This window comes from Haemaphysalis longicornis, unplaced genomic scaffold, assembly GCF_048455015.1.
Source record: "Haemaphysalis longicornis isolate Haplotype H1 unplaced genomic scaffold, Haemaphysalis longicornis Haplotype H1 scaffold_12, whole genome shotgun sequence".
In the NCBI taxonomy this organism is placed as follows: Eukaryota; Metazoa; Arthropoda; class Arachnida; order Ixodida; family Ixodidae; genus Haemaphysalis; species Haemaphysalis longicornis.
This window is the reverse complement of record NW_027526225.1, coordinates 96,406,194-96,426,976: the sequence shown is the minus strand read 5'-3', so window position 1 is coordinate 96,426,976 and position 20,783 is coordinate 96,406,194. Positions and strand designations below refer to the sequence as shown.

At 47.0% G+C, this 20,783-nt stretch overlaps 1 protein-coding gene and 1 non-coding gene across 7 annotated transcripts in view; both read right to left on the bottom strand.

The window, feature by feature from the left end:
- The window catches only part of LOC144163035 (uncharacterized), a 265,629-nt gene that overhangs the window by 210,815 nt on the left and 34,031 nt on the right, over positions 1-20,783 (bottom strand). For all 6 annotated transcript variants that reach the window (XM_077693815.1, XM_077693816.1, XM_077693818.1 and 3 more), the window contains exons 2-3: positions 15,819-16,051; positions 7,329-7,574 (exon numbers count right to left, since the gene is read on the bottom strand). In XM_077693815.1, coding sequence (XP_077549941.1) covers positions 7,329-7,574; positions 15,819-16,025 — 453 coding nt within the window. In that variant the 5' untranslated portion in view covers positions 16,026-16,051. The remainder of the gene's footprint in view (positions 1-7,328; positions 7,575-15,818; positions 16,052-20,783) is intronic.
- Trnat-ggu (transfer RNA threonine (anticodon GGU)) lies at positions 5,503-5,575 on the bottom strand. Its single transcript has one exon. It is a non-coding gene; the product is annotated as a tRNA-Thr (tRNA).

Here is a 20,783-nt window from a genome sequence, read left to right as displayed (position 1 = left end):
CCAGACAGTATCTCTGGATGCCCCGAAATTGAGCACCTCCGGTATGCGTGGAAGAGTGCTGTTGTGCAGTCGCGATTGTGAAAGGTCACATTGACCAGCTTTCGCTGCCGAGTGCCCAATTTGAATTTCTACCTTCACCGTGCACGCATAGCGCCTTCGGCACAATGCGAGTTTTGTCAAGAGAAGGAGACAATCGAACATTCCCTCTGCCTTGCCGGCAATTCTCCTCTATCCGAAATCGATTCCTGGAGGTTCCCCTCCGGTGCCTGGGTCTTTCCTTGTCTGTATCGAATTTACTGTCATTTGGGGCATCGGGTTTAGGTTTCTGCCACGGGGATGTTTGTCGCGCTCTTCATGCTTTTATTTCACAATCCGGTCGCCTACCCTGTTAAGACACTTCATACTTTCTTTCTCTGGTACGAGTAGTATCTGTTTTTACTTCAGTATGTTATAGTTTTTTTTCCCTTCAAAGTTGCCAACATCACTTCCCTCACACTCCACAGCTCTATTTTACCCTTAGTTTAAATTCTTGACCAGTTTCCCCAATCTGACTTGGCCAATCCCCCAGAGTGGGTACGCGCCACTGATTTTTGGTTCCAACCAACCAACCAGCCATGTCTCCTGCGTTACACTAGCCGACAGGATTTACCGCGCAACCCCGCATCATGACAACATCCAAGAAAGCCATCACCATCCCCAAGTACTCGGGAGCAAGCGCCGATGTTCCCTTTGACAAGTGGCTCCGACTCTTCGAGGTGAAGACTGCGGCCGCTGCATGGACCGAGCGAGACAAGGTGTGCAATTTCTCCGATTACCTTGAAGGTGAGGCCTTCCGCTGGTACCTTACCGAGGTGTTTGACACTGGCACAGCTTGGGAGGACCTCATTGCATGCATGACCGAACGATTCGCAAGCGCCATCGCGGATCCATTCCGTCAGTTCATTCATTGCCGCCTGAAATCGGGCCAGAGCCTCAAGGAGTATTACGATGAAAAAATGCGTCTGGGACGCCTTGCTGAACTAAAGGACGCGCACCTTATATCAGGGCTCATCGACGGCCTCCGTGCTGAAATGGAAATGGCTCTTGCTGGGCTTACTCCATCCACCCCAGCAGCGTGGCTTTCAGCTGCGCTTAGAGTAGAGGCTGCTATGAACCGAGCTAAGTCGCACCGCGTTCCACCAGGTCGACACGCACAGATCAATGCACCGAGCGGCAATTCCCATCAGCGTCCGCCTAATACGCCGGGCCGAGCACCCATGTCCGAATGCAGGCATTGCGCCATGGCCGGCTTGCCACGACAGATGCACTGGCACAATGAATGCCCACGACGCGCAAGCATTTCCGCCCTCGCTACCAACCAGGGAAACGAGGAGGGCGACCCAAAGCTATGTTAATTCACTTTAATGCACTCATTAACGGGCACCCAGTCAGCGCTACTCTTGATACCGGAGCCACAATTACCTGTATCAGCGAAGCAGTGCTGACAACCCTTCGCCTGCAAATAATGAGAGATTCATGCATCACTGTAGATCAAGTAACATCATCTACCAAAACTTTGGGTCACGTCAATCTAAGACTACAAATCGGAAAAATCACCAAGGAAATAGAAGCGCACGTTCTTCAAGGAATGAAGAGCAATCTACTTCTTGGCTTGGACAGCGCCTGCCTCTTTAACTTGTTTCTAGACCTCGACACCCTGACCCTACGCCAAGGAAATGATGTCCTCCACTCTCAACGCCCACAAGTCCGTTACGCGGCTGACAAAAACGCTTGTTTACAGGAACCTCAAGCTTCCGATTTGGGCCACCTAAATGAAACTCAGAGGTCGGCACTTAGGCACCTTCTCCAAAAGTATGAGAACATTTTTTCCAAATCACAAACTGACATTGGGTGTATCAGTAGCGATGCATCGCATTCCCGTCACAAACGACGTCCCCATTCGCAGGGCTCCCTATCGATGCTCAGAAGCCGATAGCGTCGAAATGGACAGACAAGTCAGCGACCTTCTCACGCAAGGCGTAATAGGCTGTCTACGTCTCCGTACGCTGCCCCGGCACTTCTGGCAGAGAAAAAGGGAGAAGGGCGCACACGTTTCTGCATAGATTACCACAAGATGAACGCAGTGACGGTGCCCGACTACCAACCCATCCCTCGCATTGACGACGTTCTAGACTATCTCGGGAAATCGACGTACTTTTCAACATTAGACATCACGTCGGGTTACTGGCACGTCAAGATGCACCCGGAAGACATTCCGAAAACAGCCTTTGTGACACGTACCGGTCACTACGAATGGCTTGTTATGCCTTTCGGTCTCCATAACGCCCCAGCCACTTTTGAGCGGGCTGTCAAGTCCATCCTAGCAAAACACCGCTTAGCGCACGTCACGAACTACTTCGACGATATTGTGGTGTATTCTGACACGTTTTCTGACCATCTGAAGCATCTCGACGCCGTTCTAAACGCTTTTAAAAGCGAATGCGTCAGGCTCAAAATGAAGAAATGTCAGTTCGCACAAACATCCATTAAGTACCTGGGACACAGGGTTTCAAATGGCGCAGTCACTCCGAAACGAAGCAACGTGGAGGCGATTTTGCGGGTTCCCACACCATCGCGCCCGAAAGAGCTGCAGCGGTTTCTCGGTACCGTGAATGTTTACCGTCGGTACATCGCTCACTTCAGTGAAATTGCCCATCCACTGACGTGCCTCCTCAGAAAAGACGCTACGTGTAACTGGGACTCTGACTGCCAACTGGCTTTCACTAAGCTGAAGAAATGTGTCACGGAAGAGCCGGTTCTTACCATCGACGATGCCTCCAAACCTTGTGTGCTGTACTGTGATGCGTCCTGCAAAGGTATCGGCGCCGTTTTGAAGCAGGCTGATGAAGAAGGCCGGGAGCACCCAGTTGCATACCACTCACGCAAGCTGCTCAAGCATGAAGTCAATTACGCCATCACAGAGCTTGAATGCTTGGAAATTATTGACGCTATCGACAAATGGCATTGCTATTTACATGGAAAACCTTTTACGGTGGTCACCGATCACGATGCGCTACAGTGGCTTAAGAACATCAAGAATCCGCAAGGCCGTCTGTTTCGATGGTCCTTGAAACTCTCCATGTACGATGTAAACATCAGGCACCAAAAAGACGCTGAAAACATCGAAGCTGATGCACTATCGCGAAACCCGATTATTCAGCTTCTATCAGCTGACCAACTGCAAAAGCATCCCAACGACAAACCGCCTTGCAAGCACGTCATTGAGAACGGAATGGCCATAGTGACGCGCAGAGGGATTCGAAAAGTCTACGTTCCTGCTGCTCTGCGCCTTCTCTTCTTCAGAAGGCTCATGATGCTTTTGGTCACGTTGGAGTCAAGAAGACATTGCGACTTCTGACTCCCCAATATTATCGGCCTGACATCATCACCGATGTCTCAAAATACATTCGCCACTGTGACACTTGCCAGCGCTGCAAGAAGACGAAGACCAAGCGTTTCGGATCTTTGGAGTCACTACCACCAGCTGAACAACCATTCGATCTTCTGGCCATGGACACCATCGGAGGTTTTGCGAACTACGGTTCTCCAAAAAGGTTCATTCACTTGGCCGTTGATCATGCCACTCGTTATGTTTGGGCTTTTGCGCACCGAAATGAGACCTGCGATGCGTACATTTTCTGCCTGAAGAGCATCTTCATTGCTGGAAAGCCTCAGAAGTTCCTCTCCGACCGCGGAACAGGATTCACCGCCGGCAAATTCAAGCAGTTCCTCAAACACAACATTCATCAGCTTTTCACAAGTTCTCAACGACCGCAGTGTAATGGCCTAAACGAGCGCACTAATCAGTCCATAGTTACTCGCCTCCGCTGCAAAATCAACGACGAACCGCGAAAACCATGGACACGCCTTCTTCCAGAGGTTGTCGATGAGTACAACAAGACACCTCATGAAGTCACCGGCTACCCACCATGTTTTCTCATGTATGGCACACCATCATACCCCTGCCTCCTCTCCAACACTGCCGAAACCCAGCAAGAAGCTCGCGCAAACGCAGTCCGCAATTCCCTGGCGTATCACGAGAAGAATAAGCTCATCTACGACAAGAAGTTTCTTCCGTCAGAGCTCCACGTGGGAGACTGTGTGTTATATGAAACACCCTAGCATCCCAACCGCGGCAAACTCTGTGCGGTAATGGAAGGGTCGTATACTGTCCTACGCAGGATCTCTGCGGTAAACTACGAGATCGACCGCAGCGTGGCTCCACTCGGTCGTCAGACTGACATTGTCCATGTGGGGAGGCTAAGACGATATTATCCGCCCCTACACCAAACACTCTCTCGGGGAGAGGGGGAAGCGTGTGCCGTTCCGCAGATGGATAGTACAGGGCAGTTGGCCGGAATGGGAGAATAGCCACCAAGAGAAGGTGCGGTGCGATAGTGGTGGAGGAAGAAGTTGTTAACAAAGGTGTTGGTTCGACGGACGCCATGTCTCCTGCGTTATGTATTTTATTGTAATTATTTGTTCCTGCAATGTAATTATTTATTCCTGCAAAAAAAATGCAATCATACCTCATTCGGCACTATAAAACACTGTTAAAACGCCAAACAGCACTGGCAATAAGGACTGCAACTTTGATATATATATATACAGGGTGTCCCAGCTATCATGCACCAAGATTTTAAAAAAGAGAAATTGCGTAACTCGAAGAAAACCTAGTGCATAATGTTTGCAGTACTGTGAAGAAGCGGAGAGTAATTTTTTCGTTAATGAGATTTAATTAATTAATTGTAATTAATTATCTAACTCGAGAAATACTGTCCCAATCACTAAAGTGTCTATGAGGCACTTCTAGGTAACCACGAGGGGCATCTAACTGCGGTATTTTAAGTGACGAACTAATTGCGTACTTATTTATTCTGACTGATTCTGACTGATTTATTCTGACTGATTTCGCGGGTTTCCTTTATCAGTCAAAATAAATGTGTACGCAATTAGTTCATCGCTGAAAATACCGCAGTTAGATGCGCCTCGTGGTTACCTACAAGTGCCTCATTGACACTTTAGTGATTAGGACAGTATTTCTCAAGTTAGATAATTAATTACAATTAGTTAATTAAGTCTCATCAAAGAAAAAAATACTTTCCGCTTCTTCACAGTAGTGCAAACATTATGCACCTGGTTTCCTTCGAGTTACGCCTTTATTCTTTTTTTAAATCCTGGTGCATGATAGCTGGGACACCCTGTATAAGACAGAAATAAGAATTGGCAGTCAAGAAGACCTCGGTAAGCAAAGGGGAGAATGTAGTAGCTCAAGATAAGGAATTTGGAAAATAAGAAAATGGAGAAAAAATGCCCGCCAGGTGGGATCCAAACCCATATATATATATATAGAAAATAAGGGTTGGCAGTCAAGAAAACCTCGGAAAGCAAAGGGGAGGTTGTGGTGGGTCAAAGAAAGAGATGAAGAATTTTTTGAGTCGATAAGAAAGTGGTGAAAAAATGCCCGCCGGGTGGGATCCGAACCCACGACCTCCAGAATACCGGTCTGGTGCGATAACCACTACGCTACCGGCGGGGCTGTTTCCCCAGCACTTTCTCGGGTATTTATGTTAAGGTATTTTTGTTTCCTGCACTTGGGGGTGGTAGCCAGCGCCACTCGGACTACTCGGGGTAAAGGGGGCATTCTTTTTAACCCCCGGGCCGTGACTCGAGTGTCTACGACATGTCGACAGTGGTCGACCAGCGTTGAACCCTCTTAAGTTCCCTTTGGCACCAAGACTGCCAGAACAGAGGCCCTCGCTAAGCATGTAGCGAATCAGAAAATGGGAAATGAAGGGCTCCGTGAAATAAGACAGAAAATAAGGGTTGGCAGTCAAGAAAACCTCGGAAAGCAAAGGGGAGATTGTGGTGGGTCATAGAAAGAGATGAAGAATTTTTTTTAATCCAAAAGAAAGTGGTGAAAAAATGCCCACGGCGCTTTGGCGGAGTGATACACTACATGAGGTGGTGCCGTTCTTGAGTTGTAACCGGGTATACCACCCAATGCAATTCAAATTTCCCGACTTCGCAGTGCTCCCGTGGCCCCTGCCTGAAACTGCGCCAGCGGGAGTTCCGTTCTTTTAAAGACGATAGTCTTTCTTGGGCTACTTAAACCCAGAAATTTTGGTCTGTCTGTCTGCATGTCTGTCTGTGACTCGATTCGGCCACCCGGCCAAAGTAAAATTGATATTGCGCAACAGTGTTATATACTCACAGCCACATGTAAACGTCTAAGCCCGGTTTATACGTTCATACTTGTCAACTTTGTTCAACAAGAACAAGACATTACGCAAATATAAGACATGAAATTAGTACACAAGGGATATTTACAGAGTTCCTTTATTTAAAAATTCATGGATGCTCGGTTTTCCGATAGCAAATGATATTCTACATCTACTGCCGAAAACCGCCGCCTCCTGGCGGCATATGAAAAATCACGCGGCAACAGCAACGAAAGGTTCCACTAGCTAGGTTCCGCGTTCTGCTTGGAACGCACGTGAAGCACGGCCACGCGGCTCTATAAACCACCTAGTCGGCCGCCTCCATTCGCGCGCGTCTCCGCCGTACTGCAGCGCTGGCATCGAGGAACCCGGCCTGTAGCAGTGGAACGCGGTAAATTCAAATCTCCTTGCGCAAACCTTTCGTGTGTTTACCTTGGGATGAGCGTGACGGTACAGGAACAGCATGAGAGGTGAGCGGGAAAGCAAAGGCGGGCATTTCCTTGCCAAATGTCTACAAAGACTATCGTCTTTTGACGACATTAAGAACGAAAGGAGCAGATGCGGCCAATTTTTTGTGCTTGCTTTTCCTCCCGCACGTGCCGGCGTTGCACGGCCACTTTTTTTCGCTTACTATTGTAAAAACTAACCCAACGAGCATTCCCAACTAAATGAAGGCGGGCACTGCCGGTTAATTACGTACATTTTGCCTCAAATGTACCTGCAGTTTTCTTTGCGCTCAACAACGGGGAGATGTATGACAAGCGCCAGCGGTCCACGAGTTTCGAACGCTTATAACTCTATAAACCGCTTGGCTTTCGAAGCCTGTGGGTTGCGCTGCTGGAACAGAATGCCATGTGGGTGTCTCTACTTGGGTCCAGCGAGCGAGCTACGACGACAAGGCAGGCCCCTAACGTGTTCTGCACTTAAAGTTCTCTAGCCAAGTTCCTTAGTGACGGGATCCAGTGGATGATGACGATCCTGAACGGGCACAGGGAAAAGCTGAAGTTGGGTGCCACAGTACGCGATCATGGCCCCCAACAAACCACATCAATGACTGCCAACACTTACCTGTGCAGCGTCCACTGATGTTCCATCCACTTCTGCATTGTGCACAGCCCTGGACTCTTCGAGCATTTCCTTTTTGATGACCACGTCGTTCGGCCTCGTCAGGTGTGAAACACTTGGACTGCCGCCCTGGCCCCTGCTCTCTTCCGGTTCCAAACGTTCTTGCTTCGGAGCACGGAACTGCACTGGTTTCTGCGCTCCCACTTCCTCTCCGGAACATGGGGACTTTCTCTTTTTCCTCCTTGAGCCCTGCACCATAAATTCACTCGTTTCACAGACAGCACTAGGTGCGAACAAGTTTGCATACGTTGGCAGGAAACAGTAAATGGGCCATTCTGACAACAAATTCCACAAAAATTTGGACTGATGCCACAAGTTGTCTGCCAATAAACCCAAATGTTGATATCGGTACACTGATCCTGGCAAGCTAATGAACAGTAAAGAAAAAAATATCTTTAAACCTGTCCATACACACTATTAAAACAGCTCTTAAAACAGCTTATTTTAATTTTGAAGTAAACTCTGTGAAACTTGCCAGTCTTGGTGCTTTTTTTCCAGTGATTGCAAATATGCCATTATTTTTTGAGTCAGTCAGTTAGTTCCCAAGATAATAGAGATAATTAGCCATTTCTGGAGGAACAATGGACAAAATAGTGCTAGTCATAAAACTAACCTTTATATTTTCCAATACTATCAGCCCTGGTGAACACAAAAAGAGAATCGGTTTTTGGTACACCGCTTGGAACAAATTTTACAGCTCATTAAACATTGGCGTTTGAAATGGGCACTCAAAATGGTTCCTTGCCACTGGTGCCACCCAAGATGGGCTATAAAATTAGTTCCAAGCGGTGAATCAAAAAACCGGTTCTCTTTTTGCGTTCACCAGGGTTCACAGTATTGTGAAGTATAAAGATTAAAGTCTTACGGCTAACACTGTTTTGTCTATTGTTCCTCCAAAATGACTAATTATCTCTAAATATCTTGGCAACTGACTGACTGACCCAAAAAATAATGCCATATTTGAAGTCAATGGGGAAAAAAAAGGAAGATTGACAAGTTTCACAGAGTTTGCTTAAAAATTAAAAGAAGCTGTATTAAGAGCTAGGTCCCTCTTGTTTAAGCAAGCACACAAGGAAATCACACAGAGCTGGCACTTGCTTCTACAGCTCGAAGAGCATGGCTTTTGGTGGAGCGAAGTTTAACAAACTCCAGGTCGCTTGGTCAGGGCTGTGCTGTTGTCACCAATGACTTGGTGGCCGAAATAAACGCAACTACACAATCCACTCCTCTGAAAGGGTTTAGTTACTTGAGCTTAGAAACATTTGACGATGCTAGCGTAAACAGTGATAGCAAACAGGATTGGTATTTTCCTGGACCAATGCAATCCGAAATTTATTGGACTATGTCACCCAATCCGCTCCTCTGGTTCAAACACACGTGAGATTGATGCTTCGACTGATGCACACAAAAGAGGAGCAATACGTGTACCTGCTTGAAAGCGTGAGCACGAAGTTCTAATACCACATTTTCCTGTGTATAAGTCACGGTTTTTTCTGAAATTTTTGTTGGTGCGGGTTATCCACCAGTGCGACTTATGTATGGAATAAATCCAGTGGGTGGCGGCTGCGCCTGGTCCGCGCTTGAAAAGGTGCCTGTGTGCTGCACGATGTCGGCGCACGTTAAGAGACACAGCTCTGTGGTCTAAATGAATGATTTGTTGGTGAGTCGGAGGAACAAGGCTTCGATGGTTTTGCCTAAACGCCGTCTGTGAGTACATGCCATCTGTGCGTATCAGTAAACCAGTTTTGAGAAGTTAGTTCTGCCTAGAGTTTGGACGGTAGATGCAGGTGTCTAGCGCTGCTTACCGGGGGATGCGTTCAGAGGCGGCGGCTGCCGCAACCATGCACTTTCACCGCACTTTCTAACGGACTGATCCTCTATGAGTTTACCTCATAAACAAGTGCATTTCGTACGCCGGTGTGTCTTATACACCGATGCAACTTATATACGTTTTTTTTCCCCGGAAAAACTGACGTTTTGAGGAGTGTGCTACCTATACAAGAGTGCGACTTATAGACCGGAAAATACGGTACATCATCTTGCCTTTACTGCATCAATACGCACACTACCTCAATTTGTCAACTTCAGAACTCAATACACTGAAATCACATGAGCTGACATGCTGAAATGAAGCACGTGGCCATATAGTTAGCCTGCACACTGCACGGCACTCTTGGCTAATCTGCTGACCCAGTGTCATTGCCTGTGTGTTCTGTGGCCAAATGTAAAGGGGCCATGCAGACCAATTGAAGTTTGGTTCATTCGAAAAATTGCCTCGTTAGAATAACACCGACACAACGTTTAACGCAAACTTCAGTCAAATAGGCTACATTATTACCAAAAAGAGGATAGCCATGCGACCGACTAGCTCATTTCCCGCAATGTATTAAGGAGACACTAAAAGATGAATGAAATTTCGTTTTAACTGAAAGATCATACGTTTCGTAGCTCTCTCAGCTTTCGTGCAATGAGCAGCGATGTGTTATTAGCTGAGAAATAAGCAGACAAAGCTGGCGTTTCTCTCACCCGCTCCCCTTTCATTTTTTCGTGACGTAGTCATTGCGTCGCAAAATAGGAGCGAAGCCCCAGTGCGGTCTAGAGCACAAATGCTGGCATGGGTAGCTTTTATGTCTCCAGGCCATGGTCAACTGCGGCAACAGTTCTCTGGCCAAGGAGGCTGGCCTGGACCTTTATGATTTTTCACCAATGGAAAGAAAAACGCGTTCAGATACTCGAGCGGCCGGTGTGCCCGCTTACTCCGGCGTCCCTAACCTCATCGAGCCAGCTGCAAGCATGGAGGGCTGCGGCTAAGCCACTTTTGAAGCAACAAGGTGCCCGGCACCGTTCAGGACAGCGCCTTCACCTCGCCGGGCGATCCCAGCCATCTCATATTACCTTCTCTCGTGCGGCGCAAGCCGAGCGCGAAATAAGCACTCTTCACGACAGCCGTGTCAGCAGTCGCTGCCCGCGTTCCCCAAGGCTAAAACATAACAAGGGCAGGGTGACACATGCTTTACGGATTATCAACGGCGGCTCGAGGCGAAAGAGCGGATAAGTCAGCTAACCACTGGCAGTAAGTTCCCTTTGTGGACAATTTTGTTCGAACTAGGCACGCTTTACCGGTAGCAGCATTTCAATAAAGTGTTACTCCTCCTCTTCCTCCTCCTCCGGGCAATGGTCTAATTAGTGTCACATCATGGCGGCGATGGGAGCAGTCATAGTTTATTTTACCCAACCGGTCGAACCACTTCCGCTCACTGACTAGCCATAGTCATTGTTATTTATTAATACTGACTCTGGCTAGTCAGTGAGCGGAAGCAGTTTGGCCGGTTGGGTAAAAATCAACTACTATATGACTGCTCCCATCGCCGCCATGATGCGACACTAATTAGACCATTGCCCTCCTCGGCACGTGGAGAACGGAAGATTGGAAGGTCAGGCGGCTCACTTAAATGCCTGCAGTGCATCTTGTTCCTTTTGCAATTCTACTGAAAGGACTTTAGCAGCTTCTTGCGGGTATGTTGCTTGCAGAAGCTCCGGCACTCACCGTCATAGGTGCCGTCACCGTCATAGGACTCACCGTCCTATGGCACCGTCACCGTCATGGCACTCACCGTCATAGGACTTCGCTAACTGCGCACCACTGCTTTTCAAAAACGAAACTGAAACCATGATGTCTGACTGAATAATAAGGGAAGCAAGGGCCTGCCTCGCAGTGTATAAACGCTGTAGTCCATGTTTTATAGACACGATTAGGCCATGAAAAGCTCTGATTTATGTTTACTTCATGTGCTCAACCCACTTTAGAAGTGTGTATTTCAGGAAAACATCTACATATTCGCCCTGAGATCGAACATAGTCGGCTTCTGGCGGCGGCGGGACGAACTGCTCCTAGTATGGATGGCGCTCTCGCGTCGTCTGCTCGTTCACATTGCGCGCGGAGCAAGACTTGTGCTGCACGCGATAAAACAACCAATATGTCTACTTGCTTGGCAGTAAGCAATGACATAGTTACCTCTGCTTGCACATTTCCTCTAGAGACTCAATAATCAGCAGCCATTGCGGGTTAATGCGCTGCTTCAATCGTCGCCATGCTGAAACGCGTGAGACGTGTTATAAACAATGTTTCGACACATTGCACTTTTCTTATTGATGAGTGCTGTTGTCTGCCGTTTCTGGAACGTCAAAGGGTGCTCTTTGAAGGTGGCGTGGTGATTATTTAAAAGATGAAAGTTTAATACACGAAACCGGTTAGAAGCTGCAAGACCTGTGCGTACCCGTGCATTTGCCACACCCTTGTAAAATTTCACTGTGTTCTTATAGAAAGAAGAAACAAACAAAAACAATAACACTGCACAAAACCCTTGCGCTATCACCAGTACATTACCGGGGACGTATTTTACACCCGCAAGTGCCTGTGTGATCGAATTCGTCCCGTACCTTTTCGAAAATAAGTACCATTTTCGGACAGGCATTGCTTATGCTGTGTTGCTAATTTTACGTATTACCGTATTTTCCGGTATATAAGTCGCACTTTTGTATAAGTCGCACCCCCCTCAAAACGGCAGTTTTTTAAATAAAAAATGTATATAAGTCGCACCGGTGGGTGTATAAGACTCACCGGTGTACAAAAGTCACTTAATCAAGTAAGCTCATAGAAGATCAGTTCGTTAGAAAGTGCGGCGAAAGTACATGGTTGTGGCGGCCACCGCCTCTGAACGCATCCACCTGTCAACCGCTTTCCGGAAACTCGACAACCAGCCAATAACTGCGCAAACTGTTCTGTGTCACAGACGTAGCCCATCACAGTCCGAAAAGGCCACAAAAGCACTACTTCGGTTCTTAAAGGACACATGCCTGTCTGAACGATTGTAGAGACACTGTGCACCATTGTTCATTTGTTATTTGGTTAGTTTACCGTTTCAGTTTAAGCTTTATTAGCGCCTATTGTTTTGTTTTTGTAGTTATCTTTAATTTTTCTTTTCCTGGTTCTCAAGCTCTATTCCTGTCTTTTCAATACTCCTTCTTTCTCTTTCAATCCCTCCTTCCCCACTTCCCATGTGTAGGGTAGCCAACCGGACTGTCGCCTGGTTAACCTCCCTGCCTTTCATGCACTGTATTATCCTTCCTTCCTTCCTTCCCCGGTAAGCAGTGCCAGACACGTTCATCTACCGTCAAAAGTCTAGACAGAACTAACGTCTCAAAAATAGTTTATTGATACACACAAATGGCATGTACTTCCAGACGGCGTTTAGGCAAAGCCATTGAAGCCTTCTTCCTCCGACTCGCTAACAAATAATTCATTCATTTAGACCGTGCACTGACATCACGCAGCACACAGGCACCTTTTCGAGCACAGACTATGCACGGCCGCCACGTACCAAATGTATTCTATACATACGTCGCACCGATGGATAAGACGCACCTACGAAAATTTCAGAAAAAATCTGCGACCTATACGCCGGAAAATGCGGTATTTAAAACACGTTTCTGTGGATGCACAAGAGTATTTCGGGGGGATTTGTCGGTAAAATGAAGCAGTTGTGAGTTTGCGCCTGTCATGTGGCATTTAGTGTGTCATTTTCATATATCCCATTTTCCAATCCCAACATGAATCAGCTTGTCCAGAAATGTGTTTCACTCAGCATAATTAAATGCCTAATATGGTCACGTCTTAACCTCTTAAGGTGGGCCTAAGTTAAAAGAAAGAGGAAAAAGCGCGTAATATAATGCACGTTGTTGCCCACATGTGTGGAGGGTGTGTGCCATGACTCGCTGGGTTTTTTATTTTTCCCACAATGCTAGTTTCAATACAATTCTGAAAAAGGCGAGCCACAATTCCTGGGCAATCTCGGGCCAAAAGGGTGGTTAATCAGTTTTGAACATATCAGCGTCTACTCGTTGAAGTACTGCTTTTTCATCACTACTAAACACAACGCTGAGTGTACTTTCAATTGCAAGTAATACTGATAACCAACATTTGGCTTTTTGCGTTAAATGCGTTCTCTTCTCGCCGGGCTTGGAACACTGGCAGAACCCCCCCCCCCCCCCAAAAAAAAAAAAAATAAGAAAAAAAAAATGAAATGCACAGAAAACTTTTATCGTGCCTTTTTTAGCCAATCCTCAATAATTAAATGCCAAGAGAAAAGCGAGGTTCAGTTTACCACACAAAGTAGTTACCGGGAACCCGTTGCGCTGTTTTGTAACGAGAAATAAAAGGGAAAGTTTTACACATCCGCAACAGGGCAACTTCATTCGCCATCTTTATGGTTCGTAAGTGACATTATGCAAGAATGCAAACACATCTCCCTGTTCTAGGCACCTGCTAGATTTTAAAAGGAACACAAATGGTCAACAGTGCAGCCGTAAAAGAAAATCTGTGCTCACTGTGAGGCCCCAGAAGCTTGGTGCACACTGTAAAACTGCTTGTCACTTTGCAAGTATAGCTAAACAGGTGATGTTGATTGTACTGCGTGCGTTAGAAATTTAATTCACAAGTTCACTTGCGATCAAAGCCTTAAAAGAGCAATGCGACACCGTTATTCATCAAACCTGCCTTCAGAGGCATTAAAATTTCATTTAACTAAAGCTGCACACAAAAGACCTGTTAGAACGGTAGCATTTGTATCTCTGCGCTGGTTGGAATTCAGTAATTTTTTGTGTTACCCTTTGAACACACAAAAAATATTGTAAGCTCTTAGAAAAGATGTCGGGGCAGTTAAGTGGTGTTACCATTTCTGGGTATCCCACAAATGCAAGAATGTGAAATGCAAGAATGCAGAGCGATTGAACCTGCTGTTGTAAACTGAATTCCGGAGATCGAGGCTTCCAGATTTGTTTCTATTTATGATTTTATTGAAGGCTCAAAGCCATAGTCTGGAAATATCGAGCTTGCTACGAGCCACAGCGTACAAGTTCATTGTCATTACTGCGGCCGTTCTGAGGTTCCCGATGGGTCGCCGCTATTTTGGCGTAGTAATGAAAACTTATTGCCGCTTCCATGCTATACATTGAAAGTTGGGGATCCGAACTACAGCGTACCACTCTTGTTTGTGTCTTTCGTGCACACATACGGTGCAAGAAAGGCACAAAGTGCGCCCACAGTGTGCATTCTTACGGGCCGCTCAGCGGAGCATCCAGACTAGCAGCGCGACATTGTCGCCGCCTACATGTCGATCTCTCGGCGTATAGATGCATCTCCTCAAATCGAAGTGAGAGCGCACCTGATTATGAGGTTTAACGCGCCGACACTACACAGGTAATGAGGCACGCCGTAGTAGAGGACTCCGGAATAATTTTGACCCCCTGGGGATCTAACAGCGCCGAAATCTCGTACACCCGGGCGTTTTTGCTTTTCGCCTCCATCAGAAAAGCAGCCGCCACCACTGGGAATCGAACCCGTGTACTTCGGCTCAGCAGCACAACACCATAACCACTGAGCCACCGCGGAGGTTTATAGATGCTTCTCCAATGAGCTCTCGCCGTTCACCTCTTTTGTAACATCACAAACCATAGCACCCAAAAGCGTACGGGATGTCGTCCCCTGTTTCCACGTTTCTGGAATTTCTGCCTCATTAAACAGCTGCTAGTTGGGCGAGTGGTGTATTTAGATCCTCAGCACCACAATTTATCGACATAGGCCAACTTGTTTCCACCCTTTAGTGCCCCTTTAAGATAGCTGCGCGATTGGCTGCAGCCACCAAAAGCAGATGCAAGTTAGGCAGGGCTTATTATAAGCTTGCAGAATGAGCTGTTTTTGCTTCACTTTAGTGCACATTCTTTTTATAGCAGTAAGAATGGTGGGGTAAACAATGAAAGTTGCGAACGCACATGTAAACATAGAAGCACCAGTGCGTGCTGCATGAACTATTCCGGTTATAACTGCACAGCCGTCTGGCGTGTTGATCTTACCTGTACAAATGACATAAGTGACATTGTCTTCTGTGACTGTTTGTCGAACATACCCAGTGCTTAACAAAACAAGTACTATCAACTGTAACGAACATTAGCACAAATCTGGTCAAAAAATGAAGCAAGGATGAGCAGCAGTCCCGAGCGGTATGGCGGCGCTATCTAGTGGGACTGACAGAAAAAAAAGCCATTCCGCTGTTTTCTGCAGCCCTAGTCCCCTGCTAACATTCGCTTCAGTACTTGCCCTGGATATGCCATCGGAGATACACACACAAAACACACGATTCAGCAGGACCATCAAAATTATGACTTTCTCAGTGTGAATAAAGTGAATAAAATTTCTCAGTGAATAAAGCATTATTTTGTAGCAGACAAGCGCTGGGGGCACTTTTGGAATAAAACAAACTTGTATTTCGTCTACGCGGCTGTTTTTAAGGAGTGCACACGGGGCCAGTTAGTTCATTGCAACACCTGCTGGCCTCAAGGGTGGAAAACAAATTGGATGATTCTTGCAAAACTCACCATTATTTTCGTGTCGTATACCTCAGTGAAGGTGTCACCACCTGAGCCAGTAAGGTCCACCACAAGCACTTTTCTGGGCGGTGGAGTCACTATAGTGACATCGTCACACGGATTTGGAGGCCCGGATGAGGTCACGGGTGGCGGTGGTGTAGCATCTACAGCTCGTTGGGAACCCGCACCCGCCTCTGAGTCCAGGTCCGGACCCATGGCAAAACACTCAGCCAGAGAAGCACCTGCGACCGAAGTTCAAAGATGTCACTCTATCCCATTACACCTGAGGCCTTTGAAGCAGAACTGGCAACTGGCTGCAGGGTTCAGTAGAGGTCATGAACTTCTTCTAGCACTGGACCTCCGTAATCAGGATGACGACAAAGAACAAAAAAAGGAAAGGACGCGCTTGCCTTGCGATTGCATCTTATAGAGCAACAGATGTCTAGCCTCATACAACCTTCTCGTCGTCATCAGCCTATCTACGCTCACTGAAGAGCAAAGGCCTCTCCCATAGTTCTCCAATTATCCCAGTCCTGTGCTAACTGTGACCAATTTAACCCTGTGAACTTCTTGATCTCACCTGCCCACCTAACTTTCTGCCGCCCGCTGCCATTCTTGCCTTCTCTAGGAATCCACTCTGTTACCCTTAATGACCATCGGTTATATCGCCTTTGCATTACATGCCCTGCCCACATCCATTTCTTCTTAATTGCTACTAATATGTCCTTAACACGCATTTGTTTCCTGACCCACTCCGCTCTCTTCTTGTCCCTTACCCTTACACCTCTCATCTTCCGTTCCAACGTTCGCTGAGTCGTCCTCAATAAAAATTAAAGCATTTTAGTGAGCTTCCAAGTGCCCCGTAGTTGAGTACCGGTAAGATGCAGCTGTCATACACTTTCCTCTTCGCAGAAAATTTTTAGGCTGCCACTCATTATCTGAGAATGCCTGCCGAATGCACTTCACCCCATTCTTATACTTCTAATTATATCTGCCTCATAGTTGGGATCCAGGGTCACTATTTGGCCTAAGCAGATATATTCGCCTACCACTTCCACTGCATCGCCACTTATCTCAAACCGCTGTGCTCTCCCGAGGTTATTCAGCAACCTTCTTGTAGCCGAAATTAAATGCATGACAAAGCAAGTGGTTTGCAACATGCAACTTTTCGCTGCATACAGCCCGTGGTGCAGTGGCAAATGAAGCCAACTTCACTGGGAAACGTTCAACACAAACAAATAAAACTGTTTCTGTTAAAGTTCACCAAAAATAAACCTTGCTCAATAATAGCTGTGGGTAAGAAAATAGTCCCCATTCTCCAAACAAATGCAATAAACTTCAATGCTCGGTCTTGCAGAGAATCAAGAATACCTGGGCGAGTTGAAAAGGCTTCGTTATTGAAAATTTCACTGTGTGAAAAATTAATACAGGGCAGGTAACAGACAAGTTCACTTTAACAACTAAATTTTTTTCTGAGAAGTCAGATAATATATATGAACACATGGCCCTTACCATGATTCTGCACGTTCACTTCGTGGCAAATAAAAAAAAATCGGCGCCCTACCACTCTGTGAAGAAGGGTGACCAGCGAAACTGGGCACCAAGAAGTGGACAAAACAAGGCACGTTTGCAGTTTGTGATTGAGCCTAACTTCGTAATTGATTAGCTGAATGAAACTTGAAAGCGCTAGAGTTTTACACTGGACAAGCATAGAACTGTCCGTTTCCCTTCCACATAGTAGGCATCTTACTGTCTAACACACCAACCTAAACGACTCGACCACAGAGAAGACCAAATTTATATCTCCCACCAGTGCAATGGGCATTTCATCAGTGAACGTAACAAGCCTGGCGGTGCATGAAGTCCACCCTGACCGTGCACGCATTAAGGGGCGACCGGTGATGTGCGCATGCTTAGACGAGAAAGACACCGGCCAAAACGTCGCCCTGAAAACCCTTCAAGGTGCTCGTGTCTGGATGGGAAATCCACCAGCCAAAACGTCACTCCACGAGCCCTTCAAGAAAGCAACACAAAACACTAGCTCCGGTCACAGCACTTGTCCTCTGTCAGCTGCTATCTGTAAATGGCATTTTGTTTCGCCTATGGGCAATGTGCTAAACGGAACAGATTTTGTGCACAAACCTGAACAAATACAGGAGAGGCAGTAAAGAATCAGATTTATTTTTTAGTGCACTGAGCACACGGGTGATACAGTAGCACGAAGAATACAGCAGCCACCTCTTTTCAGTTACTTCCACGTGTATTAACGATCTTCCCCATTGAGAATCCCAACTGTCAATTTTGTTAGGCCAGTTTCCTTAAAACACAAGCCCGCTTTCTTTTCCGAAATAAGCATGTGTTGGTTCGTAAATGCGGGGGTTCCGGGGTTGGTTCGTAAATGCGGGTGAAGAACGAACTGGCTCCAGTGTTCGACGCTGAAGCTTCATATCATTTTCCTCATTTGTGCCGTTAAAAAAATCCAGCAATACCAATACGGCAAAGTCCAGCTCGCGGGGTTATAATGTTCACGACGGTGAACGCCTGTCTAGTAGGCGGTTGTGGCACACCTCACCTGCCACAGGACAATGGAGCAACTAATGGTGGCATTCATTGCCACAGCGAATCAGCACCTCGTGGAGAAGGTCCTGCAGCCCCCTTTTTACCGACAATTCCCAGCACCTGACGACGTCTTGAAACGATAATAAGACTCCCTGTGCCCACCGCTTCAAAGGACTTTTATTTCCGCCTCCACATGGGAGTGCTGCCCGCAAAGGCACGTTTGGTGGGTAAGGGATTCTCCCTCCATGGCGGTGCGGGTTTCCTCCTCTGTGGAAAACGAGAAACGGCAGAACATGTCCTCACAGATTGTACAACTGCGGCCGTCTTCTGGGACGAGCTGCAGACTGCATACACCAAACGATGGGACCTGTCATGGTCAGGCCTCCGGCACCTGAGTGCGCCCACAAAGAACAAGGTGCTTCGGGACTGTGTGCTTGTCCTGGGGCTCCACTCGCTGTGGAGGGCTCGAATGGACGCAGTGCAGTGCACTAGGAACCCCAGGCCTACCTGGCGGCACTTCACGGCAAAGGCTGAATGGACAGTAGAGTGTTGGGGGCATCATATTCTGACACGGAGCTCCACGACTCACTGAAAAGAGGATGCCAAGCACTGCAGCGCTTCAAAGACAAAGAGGTGCATCACTGGCAACGGCTGTGATGTTCCACACTAGTACGTTGTAGAGACGCTTTTCCCCGCTGAACAGGCATTGTATATCCACATGGGAACATGTTACATTCCCACAATTTTTCTGTTCATGTACTCTGATTTATAGTGTCTCCGAATGTCATATTCCCCTGCTTGTTTGTTCTTTGTTTCCTCCGCAGTTCCACTGTGTTGCGTACTTTGCGACTCAAGTGCAGGCGGCCTAAAGGTGGTTGGAGTCCTTGTGGCCACAGTATGTACGCGTACCATTGTCGGTCACCCCCTCAAGCATGCCAGTGCATTGTGTATAAATGTATGTTTGTAAATAAAGGTTGTGTTGGGGGAAACAAAAAAAACAAAAAAAAAGAAAAGCACTTCCAAACATAGCGCAGTGGTAGAATACTTGCTTCACACGGAAAAGACCAAGGTTCAATACCAACCAGTGCCTCGATGTTGTCTTTTTTATTATTTTGTTTTAATGTTCGCGAACCCTTGTGACACTCCGCTTAAGGGCTACTATATTGACCTTTAGCATATATTTTCTGTTCGGCACGACAAGCAATAGTCATACTCTGACAGTCAAATCAATATTCGTGCTTCCTTGTAACAGCCAATCACGGGCAAATTTACAGTTTGCGATTATAAACAAAACATAGCACCGCTGTTTTCTTAGCACCGAATACATCATACTCATATATATGACTACCTATACATGCTTTTGTTCTATTCGACGTCACATTTGCTGAACTTTCGCCTCATAAGTGCGTGTTCATGCAGCGAGGTGCTAGTCTGAAGATCGGCAGGACTTTTCACCAAACGTGAAACACCGCGGGTAGATTAAGAGAAGAAACATACATTTGGCGATATACGACACTACCGGTGCACATTTTAGCCCAGAGGATTACTCGTTTCACGCCCGGGTTTTGACATTTCTGCGCGTTTCAAGCCAAAGGGTGCGATATCTTCAACGATGTTCATGTAGCAGACGACGTGAGTTTTTGCCGGCCACCGCACGGCGGCGCCGCCATCGCAAGAATTCAGGGAATTCTTTACATTCGCTGTAATACCGTACTTACCCGATTCTAACGCGCACCTTTTTTCCGTAAAAATAGGCCGAAAAATCGCATGCGCGTTAGAATCGGATACGAAACCGAAACTGCCGAAACAGCTGAAATTTCGTTCCACCCATCGCCATCATCATCTCAAGCAACAATTTTTCGGATCAAGGCGCCTAGGATTTTCCTTCGGCGTTCACACATATCGTCAAATTATTCCACTTGCGTGCTTGATAACAGCAATGGCAGCAGCGGCAACGAAGGTGCGCCGCTTCCGCGGCTTACGAGCGGCTCCCACGCGTTCAGAACGAGCGGTTGGCTGAAGCGTATGCCTCTGGAGAAGCTCGCTGGATGGGCGTGCGAGGCGTGGGCCACGATCCCATCGAACATGGTTGAACGTTCGTTGAAAAGTGTGGCATCGTGAACGCGCTTGACGGCACCAATGACGAGATGTTGCGGTCTGGGGAAGGCGACAAGGAGCTCTCGGAGAGCGACGAGGAGTGAGATGAGCGAGATTATTTCGGGGAATAAATCGCCCGTTTCTCCCGCATTCGCTTTTCTTGCTCACAAAGTTCCTTGCGCGTTACAAACGAAGGTGCAATTTTTTTCGGTTTTTTGCCTGGAAAATCGGGTGCGCGTTAGAATCGGGTAATTACGGTAATATTAAAGTGCATTTACTTGTTTAAATACTTTTTGATTGTTTATGTTCTTATAATTA